This window comes from Alligator sinensis, unplaced genomic scaffold (assembly GCF_000455745.1).
Source record: "Alligator sinensis unplaced genomic scaffold, ASM45574v1 scaffold943_1, whole genome shotgun sequence".
NCBI lineage: Eukaryota > Metazoa > Chordata > Crocodylia > Alligatoridae > Alligator > Alligator sinensis.
The window spans coordinates 145,855-166,817 of NW_005843318.1; the positions used below are offsets into that span (position 1 = coordinate 145,855).

The 20,963-nt window shown below is 43.6% G+C and overlaps 1 protein-coding gene across 3 annotated transcripts in view; it reads right to left on the reverse strand.

Moving 5' to 3' along the window:
* LOC102370602 (forkhead box protein N3-like) overlaps positions 1–20,963 on the reverse strand; it is a 40,170-nt gene that overhangs the window by 11,242 nt on the left and 7,965 nt on the right. For all 3 annotated transcript variants that reach the window (XR_003092271.1, XM_025194831.1, XM_025194833.1), the window contains exon 2: positions 15,935–16,043. Coding sequence is in view for 2 of the 3 variants with exons in the window: in XM_025194831.1 (XP_025050616.1) it covers positions 15,935–16,043 (109 nt within the window). In the remaining variant the exon portion in view is untranslated. The remainder of the gene's footprint in view (positions 1–15,934; positions 16,044–20,963) is intronic.

Sequence of the window (20,963 nt, forward strand, 5' to 3'; positions counted from 1 at the left end):
CTTCTCTTCTTCAGACTAAATACCCCTAGCTCTTTCAGCCTGTCCTCACAAGTCTTATTTCCCAGGCCCCTGACTGTTTTTGTATTCCCCATCCAGCCCTGCCAACTTGAAAGCATCTAGCTTCTCTAAGTAATCCCTCATCTGTTCTGCCATTACTTGTTTGTCTTTTTTCCAGTCTTAACCAACTGCACTTAGTATCTGGTAGCTGTCCCATGTGTGAAGACTGAAGTAAAAAAGGTAGTAAGCATGTCAGCCTTCTCTGAATTGACCATAACTAGGTTGCCTTCCACATTTTGTAAGGGATGCACAGTTTCTTTGGTATTCCTCTTTCTTTGACATGCTTGTAGAATACCTGCTTTGCCTTTTTATTTATCTTGCCAGTTGCATCTCAAATTGTGCTTTAGCCTTCCTAATTTTCTCCCTGATTGCCCATGCAATTCTCTTATACTTCCCCCTAGTACTATGACCAAGTTTCCACTTTTTATACAATTCCTTCCTAAGTTTCAACTAATTGAAGAGATTGCTGGCTAGCCAGGCTGGTCTCCAGTAGCATTTCCCATTCTTTTGTCGCATCAGGAAGCTTGCTTCTGTGCTGTTAAGAAGGCCTCCTTAAAGTACAGCCAACTCTACTGGACTCCCTTTCCCCTCAGAGTTGCCTCCCAGAGGATCCTGCTCACAAGTTCCCTGAGCTTGTTAAAATCTGCTTTTCTGAAGTCCAGTGTCTTTATTCTGGTGCTGCTCTTCCTTCCTCCCCATAGGGTAGATTCTCTAGTTAGTCATTTTCTTCCTGTCAGGAATGAACCAATTTTCCCAGTATGGTGTGAATGAGCACTGTGCTTCATACTGATTATCTTTTGGATGAGACAAAATGGAAGTCCTCATCCTTAAAGGATATTAAAAATCTCAGAACACTTCTAGTTGTTCAGGTAGCAGGAGGAGGGCTTGGGGGAGATGGCTAGAAAATGATAAGTAGAGGTTTGCTTTTAGGAATTGAGTCGTAGGTAAAATAGATATTGTATTAGAACAACGGTCCAGGGCACCAGTAAGGGTTAACTGATTTTTAAAAGCCTGTTTTGTCTCTCAGTTTCACAGTCTTCAGGGAAGACAGGGGGTCTGCAGCCAATGAATATACACATCCTGGGAAACTGAAAACATCCAGACATTTTCATAACAGAGATAGGCCTGGCTCCAGGGCTACAGTGCTCACTTGCATAAGCCCTTGGGCTTTCTGGTTTTGCGGGACTTACCAAATTAAGAGGATACCAGTAAAGCCCAAATGAGGATGTGTGCATGTAACAGATTTATGAAAATAGGATTTTGGCTGACAAAACAGAACATGGACATTATGACTGCCACAGGAAGACCAATTCATGATGTCCAAAGATGACGAGTCATTGGAGAAGAAAGAATACAAAAGGAGGAGTTTTCACAACAGCAAGCGGGCAGTTGGCATCAGCCTCCGACCTCCAAGGTTGCTGATGTCGGACATTCAAGCAAAGAACCTTAAGGTAGTGTTTATGTACCAGACGGACAGACTGCATGCCTTGTGTATATTCTGGGCGCTGGGGAGTTTGGGTAATGTATGTTGTAATCATCTTGCTTGCTCTGCTTGTATTGCTCTTATTTCCTATCACAGTGTATCAATAAAATCCGCTTATTATCAACTGGAGGAGTTGTGGTCGGTCTGAAGGTTGTGCTCAGCTGGAGCAAGGCATCAGGGCTGGGTTGCAAATCTAGTGCCAACACAGGATATAGGGTAATGGCACAAATGTCCTACCTAAATGTTAATAATTATGTAAATAATTATGGCCATTTTAATCCTGCTAGTAGCTTCAATAGGATACTTCGTTGTTTGCAGTCTGTCCTACACTGATGAACAGTTTTGCAGCTAAATAACTACTTCATTTCAGCACAAAGTGGTTGCATTTCTTTGATGGGTGACATGAGTCCTACCTGAACACAAGTTTAGAATCCCTCTGGAAGAAAGATACTGGTTTTATTATGCGAGAGAGAATTCTCCATTTAAAAAACCCAGAGAAAGTGATACATGCCACATTTTCTTCTGCACTTTGGCAGTCTTCAATTTTACAGGGTAATGTCAACATCATTGCAACTTATGGAGAAGCTCCAAAAAATGTCATATTCACTGAAGAGTAGTAGAACATATTTAGATAGCATTGAATCCCAGAGGACAGGGCAACAAGCAAGCAAATTAAACATAAGTAGAGCTCACTTGCATGATGAGACCCTATTAAAGGGTTACGAAGTAAAAGTCAACACTGCTAAGTCAGTTATGCTATTGACAGAAACTCTTACAGGGAGATTTTATACCATAATTGTATGCAAAGGAACACAGCAAATATGAATCATGTAATGATGGCTACTAACGAGAATGCTGTGTCTATATCAATAACAGATTTAGAGGTAAGACTAATGTGACCCTTTCCATCTGCAGAGGAAGAAAGTTTAAAGTCAGCAACTATTTTTGTCCATTGCCTCCCCAATGGATTCACTCTGGATTCCATTATTCACTCTGGATAATACAGCAGGATAGTACAGGTCAAGCACCGATTATTTTATTGTTGTCAAATCGATTGTTTTAGTGAAAAACAGTAGAATTAAGAACATACACTTATATCAGAGGTGGGCAAAATACAGCCCGCGGGCCAGATCCGGCCCGCCAAGCACTTCCCTCCGACCCACAAAGCCCTTTCAAACCCACGTAATGGTGGCTGCCTCTCTAAAAGCCTCTGGTGGCAACAACTGCTGGCTGCAGCACCTCAGGCTGTTTCCTTGGGTTCTGGTTGTGAGGCAACCAACCCTGACCTCAGCCTGCCCCAGCTGGACTCGCCCCATTCCAGCTCAGGCCATGTTTGCAGCTTGAGACGGGCAGGGGCGCTGGGCCAGAACCTGTGGCGCCGGTGAGAGGAAACAGCGTCTGGGTCGGGTACTGCTTTGCTGCACGGGACTGGAAAGGGCCCTGCCCTGCAGGTAAGCCCAGGAAAGCGACTGCTAGGCAGGCTTTCCCCGTGCCGTGCCGCTTGGGCCATGCGGGGTTGGGCTGGGCTGACATTGGGGAAGGGAAGCAGCAGCTGAGCTGCAGCTCCGGCCCAGTCAGCACCAGGGAGGAGAGGTGGTGGCGGAGCTGTGTGCCGCTCGGGACAGGGTGAACCCAGCCCGAGTGGCAGGGACTCAGCTGCACTTTCCCCCTTCCTGCGCCGGTCAGTCCTGAGTGGCACACGGCTCCACCACCACTTCTGCTGGCTGGTGCAGACCCAGCCAGGCTCCTCCTGTCCCCAGCAGCATGTGAGGAGCTGACTTCAGCTCCATGCCACTTTTCCTGGCCGGTGCAGACCCGGGCCCCATCTGGAGCAGCATGCGGGTAAAGTCAGCTTCCCACATGCTGCTGGGGATGGGGCAAGCCCAACTGGGTCGGCACTGGCCAGCAGAAGCGGCGGTGGAGCCTCCTCCTTTTGGGACCAGCTGGAACAGGTAGGGGGAAAGTGCAGCAGCACCTGGGGAAGCCACTGCTTGATAGGGGACGCGATGGGCTGGCTGGGCCCTGCCAGGGAGGGAAAGCTGTGGCTGAGCTCTCTGTGGCTTGGGACAGGAGGGGTCCTACAGCATCAGAGGGTGCTGTGCTGGTGAGGGGACCTGGGCCTCAGCTGGCTTCTGCTATGCTGGGGTGCTGGGGCTGGGATGGGTCAGGACCACGTCATGCTGGCACCAGTGATGGGTGGCTGGCCAGCATGGCTGGCACCAGTGATGGGTGGCACCAGTGATGGGGGGCTGGCTAGCTTTTGATGTCTGGGGCCTGATGGGGTAGGCTGAGTCCTTGCTTGCGGGAGGGGTCTGGTGACCAGTACTGGTTAGGGGAAGGGAAGCTGGGCTACATTTTGCTGTCCTGCAGGTAAGAAGGAGCTGAGCTGGGTCCTGCCCCACAGGTGAGGGAAAGGGCAGGCTGGGCTGGTTTCTGCTGCACTGTGCGGTGTGATGACCACCTTGCAGCAGTATTCCGCATTGCAACAACAGAGATGACGCTTGATTTTGATTTTCTGGTTAACGCACATCAGAGGCTTCATTCGTCACATTGAGTTCCTTTGTTTGTCTTTAAGTTAATCATTTTAAGTTATTTATATTATGGTTGTATGTTTGTCATGTTGTTTTCGGGAGTGTTAAGTTAATCACTATTCAAATTATTTTTTTTAATAAAAATTAAAATCTGTTATAGTAGATGTTTGACTTTTAGTATGATACTTTATCTATACCTTTTTAAAATGATTTGTTCGGAAAGATTTTGTGCATGCAGCCCTTGACTCAATTGGTTTGGCTTCATTCTGGGGGAGGTCTGATGCCTCTGAAACCCCACTGCTGGGGCAGGATGTTAGAGGGGTCACAACCCCTTGCCACCTGGTAAGTTCTGCAAAGGGAGGGACTTCCGGTGGCAAAGGTTGGGGACAGGGATGGGACTTCCGGTCCCAAGATGGCGACCAAAGGGTGTGGCAATGGAAGGGGCGGGACTACCCATGCAGCCCTCGACAGCTCACCAAAAAACTCATCAAGCGGCCCTCCACCCGAAATAATTGCCCACCCCTGATGTATATGGTCATACTGTACGTACCAGCTCCTTTAGATATGTAAACTATAGTTATTTTCAGATGGAGCTGGCTCCTATCTCTGCTTATACCTTGGCACCTTTACGTGCCATGGTTATTTCTATTCATTTCATGTAATTATTATTGCATGAATCAGTGACTTAAGAAAAATAAACATTAGAAGTAGGTAAACTAAAGCCAGCACATAAAATAAAAACACTTTTCCCTGCTACCAGGTCAGATTTTACAAGCAAATGAAGTTTGCCTCATTGTATGTCTTTGTACATATACATTAATGATTTAATCTTAAAACAGGCAGCAGTGTCTTTTTAGGCATAGTACCATATTTACTGGAATATAAGACAACCCTGATTATGAGACAACCCTCCCAAACAATTAGATTCTATATATGAAAACTGTATACATTTCTTATTATTTTCCAGGTAGAATTAGAATTTAATTGTTGGAGATCTGCCTTGATTTTGTCCCCCTCCCCCTGCTACAGCAGGGAAAATAAATCTGGGTGGTGGTCAGGTGGCCCTTGCCCTCTGCTCCCCCAACTTCTACCACCTCCCTCCTACTGTTAGACCCTGCTCTCCCTGAGCTCATGGAAGTGAGGGGCAAATTTCAAAACACTTTCAGATGAATTAATGTTTTTTTTTCTTAAACTGATGCAGGATTTAGCACAAATATACTTTTAAGCAGCACTTGTGTACCTACTTATGTAGAGTACAAACTATGCACGATATTAGTCCAAAACCAAAAGGCTCATGATTTACCATACAGTTCATTGGGCTAATGTTTATATCAGTGGGAATGTTAACAGATACAGTCATTAAAACTGTGATAACAGACTTTCCTATATACTTCAAGTAGAGTCTATACACTTTGATGGGCTAAAATGTATGTCTGCGCTGTGGTTTGATTCTACTGAGAAGCAAATGCAGGAAAGACAAATCCAAAGCACTTCTCTAGGATTGGCTGCTCCTCAGCATCAGAGACCAGGGCTGCTCATCCCAAATCCTTTATGGTCCTTCTGCCACAATCCCCCTTGTTAGAGCAGTCCAGCTGTGAAGACTGCTTCTTTCTTTCTTATTCCCTACAAGATTGACATTGCTGACCTAAGGTGGAGCTGTCCTCAGAACAAACTCAGAACACCTGGCTACTCTAGACCCAGTGCTGAACTGTTTACCTCAGCAGAGTCATTTCACTGAATACCTTAGCATCAGGAGAACACTGATGGCATTATAAGTAGCGTGAGGAACTGGGTAGGATACAGAGTTGCTAGGATATGATTAGGTGGGAAATGCAGGATTCATTCCCCAGCCTCCCACCCCAAATCTGAAATCATATTTTCCTCTATCCCAAATGGGAATGAAGCAAGGAGATTCACTCCTCACCATGGTGCAGAAAGCCTCCTCCGTTTGGAAGATACCTCCATCTCCTGCTCAAAGCAGGACCATCTCCATGTAGATCATCCCAGCCAAGGCTCTCTCTAGCTAGGTCTTAAAAACCTCCACAACCTCTCTGTGTAGCCTGTTCCAGTGCTTTGCTACTGTCCTAGCAAACGGGAGAGACTGTGTGGGTCGGGGCCAGGGGGTTGTGGGTTGCAGCAAGCTGATAATTATGCTAATGGTTCTTGGTGTGAAAAAGGTTAAGAACCACTGGTCTAGATCACTTGGAACCCTAGCCCTACCCTTCAGTGTATCTACTACTCCCCCCAGCTTGGTGCCATCTGCAAACTTGCTGAGAGTGCACTCTATGCCATCTTCCAGATCATTGATGAAGATACTGAACAAAACCAGCCCCAGGACCAACTCATGGGGCACTCCACTTGATACCGGCTGCCAACTAGACATCGAGTCATTGATCACTACCCTCTGAGCCTGATGCTCCAGTCAGTTTTCTATCCCCCTCTTACAGTACACATTCATCCAGCCCGTACTTCCTTAGATTGCCAGCAAAAATGTGGGAGACCTTATCAAAAGCCTTGCTAAAGTCAAGGTGTACCACCACATCCACAGAGCCAGTCACCTCATCATAGAAGGTAATCTGGCTGGTCAGGCATGACTTGCCCTTGGTGAATTCATGCCAACTGCTCCTAATCACCTTCTCCTCCAAGTGCTCAGAAATGGATTCCTTGAGGATCTGCTTCATTTTTCCAGGGACTGAGGTGAGGCTGACTGGTCTGTAGTTCCCTACCCTCTTTCCCCACCCCCTTTTTAAATATGGGCACTATATGTCCTTTTCTAATCATCTGGTACCTCTCCTGATAGCCAAGAGTTTTCAAAGATGATAGCCAGCAGCTCTGCAATCACATCAGTCAACTCTCTCAGCAGCCTCAGGCATGATTGACTGGTGCCTCCTGAATCTGGGGGGCACCCGCAGAAGCCGCCAACGGTGGTGGCCCTGTCGGTGGGGCACGAGCCCTACCGACAGCATCAGTGTCGGTTGTAAGGGGGGGTACTGTCCCCATTGGGGGAGCACATGCACCCCCTACTAGTAACCTATGGCCTCAGGTGCATGGACTTGTATGTGTCCAGCTTTTGAAAGCAGTCTTTAACCTGTTCTTTCACTACTGTTGCCTGCTCACCTCCTCCCCAAACTGTGCTGCCAGGTGCAGTAGTCTGGGAGCTGATGTTGCCTGTGAAAACTGAGATAAAAAGGCACTAAGTATTTTAGCCTTTTCTGCATCCTCTGTTGCTAGGTTGCCTCCCCCATTCAATAAGGGACCCACACTTTCCCTGATCTTCCTCTTGTTACTGACATACTTGTAGAAACCTTTCTTGTTACCCTTCACACATCCCTTGCTAGCTGCAACTCCAGTTGTGCTTTGATCTTCCTGGATTCATCCCTGCATATCCAAACAACACTCTTATACTTCTACCTAGTTGTTTGTCTATGTTTCTGTCATAACCCAATGATTTTTAGTGCCTCGGCACATTGGAATTTTCCCACCACATGGAGCTTTCTTTGCACGGTGGATTTCTCAGCTGCAGAGAGAAAACCCTGGTGCAAAAGAGTTCCCGCCACACACATGCAAATTTGTGTCCCACTATTGGTCAATTCTAAATTATTCCTACCTGGAGGCTAGCGATTGGTTTGCTAGCCGTATAAAAGGTTAGAGCAGTTTCTGCCCAAGGTGGAGGACCCCTCAACCATCTCGTGGGGAACTCTAAGCGCGCTGTGGAGCCTAGCAAACTCCGCGTGCGTCTTGGAGGAGAACTTAGGGACCTGATCAGACTCTAACCACTCCCCGTCATCGTGGAAATATTGACGTACCCCCGTGTTGAGCGCTCGTGGAGTCGTACACCGACGACTCATCTTGGTTCGGTTCGAAGAGAGATCTCACCCCTGTGTGTTTGTGTGCAACTGTAATTCAAGCAAGTTTTCTTCCTGCACTGCGACCATCGGCAGTGTAAGTAAAGCTTTCTTTATACAACCAATACGCTTCCGTGCCTAACTCTATTCCATCGTGGAAAATACCCACCTGACGGTCCCGGCTACTGGCCATAGCCTTAGACCGCCCTCGGCTCCCACAGTTTCCACTTCTCATAAGCTTCCTTTTTGTGATTTAGTTTACTGAAGACTTCCCTACTAAGGCAAGCTGCTCTTCTGCCATACTTGCTAGTCTTCCTGAACATCAGGATGGTTTGCTCCTGCACTCTCAGTAAGGCTTCTTTAAAGTACAGCCAGCTCTCCTGGCCTCCTCTCCCCCTCCGTTTGGCTTCCCAAGGGATCCTGCCCATCAGTTCCCTGAGTGAGTCAAAGTCTGCTTTTCTTCCCAGGGTCCTTACTCTGTTGGCTCTCCATCCTTCCTTTCCACAGGATCCTGAACTCAGTCATCTTGTAGTCACTGCTGCTCAAGTTGCCATCTACTAGTACATCCCCCACCAATTCTTTCCCGTTTGTGAGCAGTAGGTCAGAAAGCGCATGGCCCCTAGGTGGCTGCTCCAGCACTTGCATCAGGAAGTGTCCCCAACATTCTACAAGAGTTGCCTGTGTGTTGCTGGCTTGTCCTCCCAGCAGATGGTGGGGTGACTGAAGTCCCCCATGAGAACCAGGGCCTGCGACTGGAAAACTTCCACTAGCTATTTGAAGGAAATCTATCAACCACTTCTTCCAGGTCTGATAGTCTATAGCAGACTCCCATCATGACAAGATCCTGGTTGCTCTCCCCTCTGACCCTAATCCAGAGACTCTCAACAGGCTTACCTCCTGATTCTTACTGGAGCTCTGAGCAATCATATGGGTCCTTTACAGAAAGTGCTCTAGTCTCTCTTGAGCTGGCATTTAGATCTGATACTCATTTTAGAAGACTAATCTTAACCTTTTTCTTTTTTTTTTTTAATGTAGAACACCATACCTCACTTTCTTGTGAGTAATTCAGTTGCTTTCAAGGTATCAAGAGCCAAAACCTCTTGTACCCTAAGACCCCATTTGTTTCCCCACCCATTAACACCTTCAGCACATCATATATTTGAGGCAAAGCTTTTTTGTGATATCTTTTATTGGACCAATTGTATAAATGGACAGCTGTTAGACAAGCTTTCAGGTCCCAAGCTGAGGAAGGATACCTAAGGGCCAAAAGCTTGTCCAGCAACTCTCCCAACTACATAATTGGTCCAATAAAAGATATCACAAAAAAACCTTGCCTCAACAATTCCTGGACCATCACAGCTACAACATTCCAATCATACTTTTGAGAGCAGATTAAAATAAAATGAGTTTAACATCAAATTATACAGATATCACAAGAGATGCCACACTGGCTGTAGCAGTCAGGAGATAATGATACATAATTCCAGGGTCTCTGGTAGAAACTGACACAGCACCATGTGTCTTCAACTGAGTCACCAATTTAGACCAGCTGAGGATTTGGCCCAGTCCTATGTGCCACGTAGGACATGGAGCCCTACCCAAACACAACTGCCTCAAGAATGGCTAAGCAAAGAAAAATGTTTCAGATAATTAAAGCAGCCACACGGAAATTTCAGCTACTGCAGAAGGGGCCCAGTGGATGGAAAGCAGTACGAGTGCATTACTTCCAAATTCCACACACTTTGCTATCTCTAAATATACTTTCAGCTGCAAAGGTCGCTGGCAAATGTTCATTTAAAGGCATGATGGGATCTAATCAATGATCCCAACAAACATGCCTCCTGCCATGCCATACATGCCAGTCCAGGCAAGCCTCTGTACCCCTGCCACAGGAGTGGAGGTCTGGCTGCTCGCTGCACCTCACCAGGGCATCTGTACAAGATGGATCACCCCTAGATCCGTTGGTGGCCTGGGGGGCCACCTGATTCTGTGAATTCTGCTCCCCCATGCTGAACTGACCACCCAGTGCTGCCGTGTGTGGGATTTAAAGCCAAAGGCTTCCCTCTTCCCCCTTCCCCATGAGCCTCTGCTTCCCAACGCTGGGAAGTTCAACGCAAGGTTTAAAGCCTCAGGCAGGGGGGAAGCTCTTTAGCTTCCCACACCCAACCTCCAGCTGGCCCAACAAATCAGCTGATTATCCAGCACTGACCACATATTAAATTTAAGTCATGAAAGTGCTCTACATTATATGTGATACATTTTTATGGCTCATTCCCCCTTTTATGATGCCTTAAGTCAGGTGCACGCGTAGCACCATTCCCATTTATACCGTGAGTAACACCTTAACAGTGGCATAAATATAATATATAAAGAGGGTGTAAGGAAGGCACTGGTTGTAACTGATAACGTTTCTTGTGATTTGGGATTCATTCATATCTGACAGAGCACCATTTTATCAGATCAGATGTTTCGCATAAGGACTTCAGGCTGGGCATTCCAACAAAGTCCCAGGCAGTGAAAACTTGTTTCTTTAGGCAGTCAAGTCAGGGCTTATGTTTAAAGCACAATAAAGAGCTTACCCTTCAGTGGCGTTTTTACAAAATCTAAAGGGGCAACTTGTTTTTCTTGCTCTTATTTCATCTTCTTATAAAGAAACACCTGATTTTATATGTGCTTAAGTGCCGGAACATCATTGTGCCCCTGTAATACTAGTGATGGGGTGCATAAAGAAAAAAAAAACAGAACACATTGCTCATTTGTGTTATTAAAAGCTTCTTATACTTTGTGCAGCTTTGAGGTCATATTTTCCCTTGCTATTTTGTGGTAGCTCTCACACTGGTTGGCTACAATGTGGAAAATACTGGTGACAAAAGCTATAAGTGGTGCAAATAAGCTAAAGAAATTGGCAATCCAAGTACACCCAGTTACATTTTGTGGAGACTTAACATCGGAGGATGATTCACAAAGTAAAACAGTGAAGGATGTTTTTTCCATTTGCAGATTAGTTTGGAACAAAAGATCTATTTATGCGATTTAAGCCAAATGCACTACAACATAATGACTCTCTCTAATGGCTAATCTTTATTCATGTAAAGTGGTGGATTTGTCTTGATTTCAATGTTTTTGTATAGTATGTTTTAGTCAAGCAAGTTTGTTCAGTTGCACCTTATTTTGTTCACAAAAGGTGAAGTGATTGCGTCTGATCACTTACCAATTTGTTCTCTCTGACAGGAAGAGTAGCCAAACAGGCAACTTGTGCAGAAACTGAGTAAAACAACAATCCCTGTGCTTCCAGTGTAAAAAAGGAACACTTCAGTAAATTGCTCAATTGGATGAATTTGGCAGGAGGTAATACATCAGAAGCTAAAGTGATTTCAACATAAAATTCTTTGGCTTTGGTCTCTTCCACAGCTATCATATTGATCAAGCAATTATCCAACTACAACAGCAATGGCAACATAAAACCAAACTTTCTGCGACTAAAACCAGATGATCATGGCTCTCCACACAACAAAGTAATATATTGGAATCATGCACATTTAATCTTTTTGTGATCACTTCATTCTATAGACTATATAGAGAAAGTATCCTTTGTTTAACTGTATTGATCAAGAAGTCAAGGTATGCCACAAATCATATTGAACATTTTACGTCTGCAAACCTAAGTGTGGACAAGAAAAAAATATAATATAAAGGGATATAAAGGTACTGAGCTGTGGATAGGAAGTAACAAAACAGACTGAACTGGGGAGGAAAAACCTGAAAACCTAGTGACAATAGTAGCTATATATATGTAACAGGGCAACATAGAAAGCCAGTATAGTTTTTGGCCGCATACCAAAGACAACTTATCAGGGCATAGAGAAGTAAAAGAACAGTCTATCAAGTAGCTATCAGAATGCTCCTGTGGGGTATTTGGGGAACTTCATTACCAAAAGATAGACAGGATGACCTATGAGGATACAAACACTGCACAAGTTACTGTGTAAAAGAACATTCCTGCAAACATGTACACTCCCCAAAGGTTTTCCTTTGCTTTACAGTCCAGTGGATTTTTCATGAAGGCTCTTCCCATTACCAGAAAAAGCAGTGGTCTTTCCCATGAGACAGACAAGACAGGGATTCTGTTGGTATTCTTATAAAAATATTTTCAAAATCTGTAAGTGCATGAACCTAATTAGTTCTCACCGCGCTGAACAAAGTTGATGCAAGAGAGAAACAGACTGCTCCACCTATAGGTAATGCAAACCACTCCAAACAAGAGTATTAAAATACAAGTGCCAAAATTCAAGGACACAGGCCGGGTCTCCATGTCGCCCTACAGTGATCTAGTGACATGCTCCATCACCATATGGCGCACTATGGCAATGAAGCAATCATGTGGGTCTACACGTGTTCGGCAACTATGTCATCACAGTGGCATGCTCCTCCAGTATAGCACGCCACTATGGCAACCTAGCAGCAAAATCTAACCATGAGCTGCACACATGGCAAACTAACCATCCATACTAAAAGTACAGCATCTTAGTAATGTCATTGTACAGTGATGTGTAGACATGCCCATACAGTATTTGCGCACAAGGTGAGTCCTAACTTACTCTCAATACAACTAGCACAAACAAATAACAATCCAATATTTTTGCAGGATAACTACTTAGGCAACAGAACCTATTGCCATTAGGGATGCCAGAAAGAACAGTTTAAAAAAAATTACACATGAACAGAACTGGAGAGCTAACAAAACCACCAAACTTTAAAGGAGGAAAACACCTTTTAGACCTCTTTTTCTAATATCTGTGTGTAGAACCTGTATTTCCTCTTGGTTTCTAGTCATGTTTCCCAAGAAGATATAATGTGAGGAAGAACTCAGGAAAAAGGATTTGTCTGTTTTTTCCAGAGGAGGAGGATAAATGAACAGAACCAGTGAGGGCAGTTGTTAAGGAAGAGATATTGTCCCTGGGACCCTATTGTAGGAATCCCCTTATGATAGCCAAAGAGCAGGGAGATAAACCATATTAAAGAATCTTATGCCTAAAGGCAAGGCAGCTTTTATGTTCTTGGCAAATTATGGTAGGAGTCTCTGCAGGGTAGGTAGTAGAAAAAGGTTTAATTATTTCCATTTTTCTCATGTTTATTAATGAACAATGTGAACGCATCTTCAGATGGGGGTTGGGTTCTGAAATCATTTTGCACTCCATTTTGCTGTACAGTTCCACATTACATGCCTACAGTATGAGCTGAATATGGCCTACAGAGTTAGGGGCTTTGGCAGCATTTTGGTAGTGGGGGGCTTTGGCCACGCTGTACCACAGCCAAGTGGTGGAGACCTTCAACCATGCTGCACTATGGCTGGGTGGCAAGGGAAAGTGGTGGTGGTAGCTAGGTCCTAGCACCAACCCACTAACAGAAAATGTTGCTGAACTCCAGCCTACAGTGCAGAATCCAAACAACTAGAGCCCAGCAATCTCCTGAAGAAAGAGGAAGTTGATTTTATTGCAAGTCTGGCCAGACTCATTCCCTAGACAACTCTGACAGGCAATAGCGGGTGCAGTCCTCTGACAGCGAGGAGGAAAGACCGAAGCTAGAGAGGTGCATTCCTTCTCTAAAAGCAGGAGAGGCAGAGAGCAAGGTAGCACTTACTGAATATAGCATTAGCTTCCGTAAGTGCCATGGTGATAGTAACTAGTGTTACAGATCTGATGTGGAGTTTTTATGGCAGTTTAACAGATTGGTTGATGTTACCATGGATAACCAAGGAGCGGAACAAAATACCAGCAAGAGATAGAGTAATAATTTTGCACTGAAGTGATGACACAAGTTTGAGCTTTGCTGGGGAGGACCTTACCACTATTCAGAACAATGCTGTCAATAAGGCTTGTCTTTCCTCAGGAACTCCAAAGCTATTGTCCCCATCAGCCAGAAGGCAAAAAAAATTGCCTACAGTTTGTCCTACTACAGAGAAATCTCTTTATGTTTGAAAAATTGCCTGGTTTCTTAGATTCTGTCATGGCTTGCTTGCTTTTTCTCAGAGCAGGAAAAGGAGTATTGTAGGAGCCCCTGAGTATGAGCAGACATCATGCAGACTCAGAATGCATTTGCAGTGAGCTGTTTCTAATACTGCCTAAGGCCCAGAGAACAGAACAAAAAGAATTAGAAACTTGCCTGCATTAAACTACTTATAAGTGCTTCTCTCTCAGCCAGAGTGAGAGGGGAGCCACTGACTGCATTGGGGAAATCCCTAGATTCCTGGTTTTTTCATTACCAGCCAGCTGGACGAAGGCACTATTCCAGCTGCTGGAAACAATGAGAGCAGACAAATTGTGGGGAGAAAACTTCTTCCATAGCATAAATATTTCAAGCTCTGTGATGCCCTGCACAGCAATGACAACAGGGTGATCAAAACCGCTGAAGTCTTCAGGTGGTCAGGGGAAGGAAGGAGGAATAGGTTGCTACATTGATGTCATCCCCATCTCCTACATAAAGCTCTCTCAAATTATGGAACAAAGATATCTGTGTGGCCCACGCCTATGAGCTAGGGGTGACGCAGAGCTCAGAAATGCTCCATTTACATTGACTTCCATATTCTTTAAAAATATGATTAACAATACAATCTGATAGCCCTGTGATTCCCAGCAGAGCAGAATACAGACTGCTGGGCAGTCAGTTGCAACAAAGCTAGAAGAAGATGGCCAGGCTACCACCGTTCGGCAGGAAAGACTATCACATGCAGATGAAGAGAGGCCTCACCAGTGCTACACAGTTTGTCTGGACACTTTCCAGTCTTCTAGCAAACCTTTGTGCATTTGCTCAGACTTCCTCTGTGGTGGCAAAGCCCTGAACTGCAGGTTCCTCCTAAAAGCCAGGAGAAAGCATGTGAAGACACCTCCACACTGCTGGCTAGCTGATGCATTCTCTGATATTTAACCTGAGGAGAAAACTTAGGATCTTTCCAATACATAAACATATGCATTTTAAGTAGAAATAATAAAAGACTTGCTTATACCAGGGATTAGCCACCTATGGCCTGAGGACAAGATACAGCCTGTGGTGCTTCTACTGTGGCTGTGTACAGACATTCAAATAATCTGGGAGAATTCTCCAAGATTTGTTCTCCTAGTAGAAAAACTTACCCAGAGCCATGTGAATGCTGAAGCCCTGAAGAGCTGAGAGCTTGCAGTGTTGACTCTGTGCAGCCAGGGGGAGAGGGGATGTGCACACATCAGCATGCTCTGCAGGCTCCCTTAATTAGCCCATGTTTCCTTGCAACACAATGTGGGGATTGTGAAGGGGGTGTGTTCTGTACCTTGCTGGAGAAGCAGAGTACAGCAAGTGACACTGTCTCCTGGGGGAAGGGGATGCTGAAAGACTATTTTCCCTTTTGAGAGCAACCACAGCATTTATAGACTTTCACTCTCAGGAGAAACTCTCCTGAGAGTAATTTAACCCTTGTTGTTCCCAGGTTATTTTTTCTCCTGGAACTGTCATTTTTACTATGTGAGAAAATGCCCAAATATCTGTATACTTGTGGTTGCCCCTGGGAGAAAAGTGCCTCTGCCATGAGAAACGGAATGTCTGTATGAAGTCTGTGTTGTGCCACAGCCAGGTGGTGGGGGGCTCTGCCCATACCATGCCATGGCCAGATAGTGGGGAGCTTCATCAGTGGTGTGGCAGGTGCTAGCACTAGCCCCATTTTGGACCTGAGCTATGTCATTCTGCCTTCCAGCAGCAAAAAGGTTGCTGACTGCCGGCTTACACCAGCAGAAAGAGCTGAATCTATAATGCGTGTTAGTGAATGTACAATCCTGCTTTTCAAGGAAATGAAGGTACAACAAAGTCCCTTGGTTTGGAGTGTAAGAACTTTAAAAAAAAACCACCAATCCAAAACAAAGCCTTCTCCTCTAATCTTGGATATAAAAATTAGCATCAAGACTTTGGAAGCAGCAAGTACTCATACCTCTCCTATCTATTGTGGAAAAAAATATTGCTTTAACACTAATTCTGTATTCTTCTGCTCTTACCTTACTGCAGCAGCCATGCTTCCAATCGGATTGATTGGCAATGGCCTAACTCCAGAGAACATTCCCCTACTCAGAACGCGGGCTCCATTTTGTATCACTCCAGGAGGAACTGAAAACAAAAAGAAATGTTTAAAACTTCTGGACAAAAATGTAAGCAGCGTATTCAATGCTAGCTTCTTTAAATGAAATTAGAAATACATACAAATAAGGATACCTAGTATGTGCTCACCTTTCAAATGTTTACAGAAGCCTCTGTAAATAGTTAACTTAGTTTATAGAGTATGCCCCACATTTTCTAGTTATTATAGATAAATTCCTTACACGCATAACTTCACCTCTGTATTTGCAGCACTTGGAAATGTATGACCAATTATAAACTTATGTTGACCAACACTGTAAATACTAAGGTAATTTAAGACACAAGTGGCAAGTACTTAAGGATGAACTTAAGTATAATCAAAATACAAGCAGTTTACTGCAAGGAATGTGTTATAACCCATAATTTATATCACCACTGTATGCTATCTGAACATTGATCTTCTATTTTTGTCATGTCCTGTACAAGAAAATATTAATTATGAGAAATCATTACCGAGGCACTAATGAGTTGGACAATAAACATTCGTCTTTTGGGGGATTTGGGGTTTGAATTTCTATAGAACGTAGCTTTGGCCAATAAGAGTTTCACCAGAAGTGCTTTCTTTATACTTGCCTGATGTACAGCCAAATCTAATTTTTAGCTGCTTTAAAGGGAAGGGGCGCTGCTTGGGAGCATGCAGCAGCTGTTATGATCTAACTGTTATGTCTGCATGATCCTGGAGCATTAAAAGCGAGTGAAACTGCCTTCGGTCTGACCCTGAATTAAGTGGTTTTGCTACGCTGTTACAGCTACAGAATCCTGCAGACATAACAGATAAGATTATTACATCTTTTATAAGTATCCTTTGATACTGATACAATTGTTAGCTCTAGCTACACTTTCACTCAACTGTTCTGAAGAACAACAGGAAGGTGGCAGCCAGGGGATTTCCAGCCTATAATTTTTGCATTTTATTTGGTCTGTAGCTGTGCAAAGTCACAAGAGCAACACCACTGGCTCTGGTCAGAAGATTATTGGAGGAAGTGGAACCAATACTCCACCCACTCCAACTAACTTCCTACACTGGGGAGAGAGGGGGGGAGGTTTGCCTGCACACTCAGCAGGTGCACAGAACTCATTCGTGCTTGAGAACTGGACACCAAAAGCCTTATTGGTCCATGTAGGATTTTAAAAAGATGGATCCTATTCCCCACTATGTGCCTGTGAAAGAATGTAGTCCAAGTCACCATCTAGCCCCTGATATTTAAATTGCAAACAAAAGACTCTGCAAACAAAAACACTTAAGGTATTTTCAAAGCTGCAATAAAAAACAACTAAAGATTTAAATTAATTTCAGAGATATTTTTTAATCAGCACAATTAATTACAGTAGTGAAACACCATCTGAGAATACAACAGGCACTTCTAATAGTTTTTTGTTTTCCTGGTAATGGTAATGACACCACATTTATCCAGTTGACTCAATTTTTCAACACCATCCTGGAGGTGGTCTAAGGTGTTATCTTGTCATGCCTTCTGCCTGACTTCAGATTAACACAGCTAACCATCTCCCTCTAATCAAATGCCATTACTCCAGTCTACCTATATTTTGTTTTCAACCTCTGAAGAAAGGCATTTATATTCAAGTGTCCAAATATGATATCAGGTGACTAACTTTAGAGATCCAAATTTGAAAGCTGATCCTCAGTTACCGTGACTAAAATAAAATTTTAAATTACTTTTTGCTATTTATATTGTTCTACTTTTTTCACTTAATCCCCAAACACTGGATAATGAAAATCAATTAAGTCAGTTTTACTGTATAATGATAATCGCTTTCACATTTGCCCTGCTTCAACATTTAAGTTTGCAAACACTGCAGGAAAATGTTTACTTGCTTAAAGCAACTGTTTGAATTTTACAGAAGCAAACTAGATTTTACGAAAACTAAATGTTGGGCTGATTGTGTGTCAACAGTGCCTCTCTAAAGATGCTTGAATATTAGTGAAGTAAGGCTCAAGGACAGTCCATACATAATGTTAGGGAAAAGCCAAAAGAGCTAGATGATTTGAAGATAAAAGTGAAAAATACCAAAGACAAACAGAAATAAAAATCACTTCCAGTGGTTAATGACTTTGCAACAAGAAGTCCAGCTATGCAACATAAGAGGGGGAGTGCAGTATATAGTGCTAACAAGTCCTCTTCACTACAAAGCAATGAAGTTATTCTATCAACACAGTAGCCTAAGGGATTTGGAAAAGTTCATGACTGCACATTAATCATGTTCAGATATTGCCTAAAGGGCCCTACGCAAATTTAAAGGCAACACAATTCAATTTCCATGAACATTTTTGTGCCACATTGCACCTTGTCTGTCCAGCTGACCCCCAAAACACTTTGTTCTATCACCTTTGTCAATTATTCCACTGGCAACTGGTTATCTAAGTCTGTCAGCTCCATAGCACATTTCACTCCTCTTACCTTCCCTCTTGCTCATATCCAGCCTGCTTTAAAAAGAGAAAAAGTCCATTTCTTCCTACCATTACTGCCAAAACCTTGATCCTCTGCCACTTTGATCTTCCCACACATCTCTTTCCTTCCTATTTCTCATCTTGCTCCACTCCAACACATGCAAAATAACACCAGAAAAACTGTTTCCCCCCCTCAATCTTGGACCACAGTGGCTTCCCGCTAATCAAACTCCTCCAGTGACAACTTCTCTTCCCTGAGGCAGGTTCAAGACCCTCACTCCCACCAAAGCATAATCCTATCTCTTCTGTCCATTCCGGTCTGTGAAGTTCCTCCTCCCAATCTTTTCCACATGCCCTTCAAGCCTTCCTTTTAACTGTTTTATAGCCATATTCCATTTCATCTTTACTTTTCTGCTGACCCTTACACTTGAAACAGTCCTAAATTTCTCATGTGCTTCTCACAACCATTCACTTCAAAGTTTCTGTCTTAAAACATGTGTTTTTCATGTATTCTTTGAACAAGGGGAGAAAAAAATCACAAACACAAAAGATGAAAGATACTTACAAAATCTACTATCCTCTGAAAAGTGTCACCTCAGGAGGTATACTGCTCTCCCTTTATTCATGGTTACCTGCCCCCATCCCACATCTTTCAGCCACAATCATTTTTGTTATACATGGTCTGATTTAGGATCTAATTGGACTACTTGTGTTACAAGGAAGACCAGGCCCTTTGACAATGCAGAGACCTAAGGCATTTAAAAAAAAAAAAAAAAAAAGTACATGGTATCTTGTAGTCTGAAAACATTCCAAGTTTAGCCATCATGTATTTCAACTTTCGTTTACATCATAGGAAAGCAGGACTGGAAAGGACCTCATGAGGTCATTTAGTTCAGCTTTAGTCCAGCCTCCTGCTCAGGGCAGTATCATTCCTGACTAAATCATCCCAGTTAAGTACCTATCTAACTGGCCTTGAAAATGTCAAGCCTGGAGTTTCCACAGCTTCTCTAGGTACCCTGTTACAATGCTTGACCACACTTGTAATCAGACGGTGGTAACAATAATTGCTTCCAACTCTTTTCTTTGTTTCAAAATGTTATGATATAACAGCACCACCATGTAACTAGCTAGTGCAGATGCAAGATAACAGAGACTGTGTGTAAAAAAGAAGCTGGAATAAGGGAAAATAAATTAATCTACTGTTAATCTTTAGCAAAGATCTAAGCTATAGTGCTAACACATATCTAACTGGTTTAGTTAGATATGAATCTCAAATTAAAAAGAAACCAAAACAAAAAACCCAGAATCATCATAACCTGATGGTAGAAGACACCAATTTCTACATTATTTTTTCACCAATATGCCAACACAGGATTGTTTTCTATACCATATTCTCCATTACTTGTATGTGTATAATTTTAAGGATGCCGTTTATAAAAGTAACATGTTGTATAGCACCAATCCTCTTATTTCCAATGCCTGAGTAATTGGTGCTCAAAAGGAATTTTAAACTAAATGGCTCATACTCCAAAACATTTAAAATAGCTCCCTATTTTCCAAACTTTAGTATCATATTTAGTATTTTCTGAACTGTCCAAAGGGCCAGGTTGTAAGCCATCTAAGACCCAACACACAGGGGACTGAACTCCATTCTTGCTGTCCACATCTTGGGGAGAAGGTGAAGCAGGGATAGGACAGCAACCCTGCAAGGTACATGAAGAAAATAAACTGTGTCTGCTATACGTCTGCCATATAGTCCTTCCAGCCACATGATGCAGAATCAGTAACTTTGAGTGGAGAGCTGTGGCAAAGTCACACATGAGCTGTAGTAAAATAGTCCTTTGGATTTATACAAAGGGTCTTAGGATCATAGGGAAGTAGGGCTGGAACAGACTTCATGAGATCATCAGTCCAACTCCCTGCTTTCAAGGCAGTATCATCCCTGACTGAATTGAGTGCGTGTCTGACTGGTTCTTAAAAATATCCAGGGATAGAGATGGAACAAGTTATCTAGGTAGCCTGTTCCAATGCTGACCACCCTTATAGTCAGAAAATTCTTCCTAATCTCCAACTGAAATTTCCTCTGCTGCAGTTCAAAGCTAAGGATCTTCCTGTTCCTTGCAAATATTATAACGAAGCCTCAGAGACCAGCTAAGATAGGCAGGGAGGAATTTTCATTTTACAGATGGATGATCCAAAGTATAGGGGTAAAGGTAACTTGTTTTAGGTCAGGGGTTGGTGACTTTTTGCTGCTATAGACACTAGTGATGAGCAGATGTTGAAGAGGGAATAGATGGAATAAGGCAGGCAGTAGAACCAGATGAGCTGCAATGTGCTGCCGATGTTCTGAGCTGCTGCTGGCTGGATCCAGGCTCTTCATGGGCTGTCTAGCCCATGGGCCATAAGTTGTCAACTCTAGCTGTGACACACATTCAGATAGGGACAATCAAGACTAGCTCTCCATAATCCTGATTCTTCTT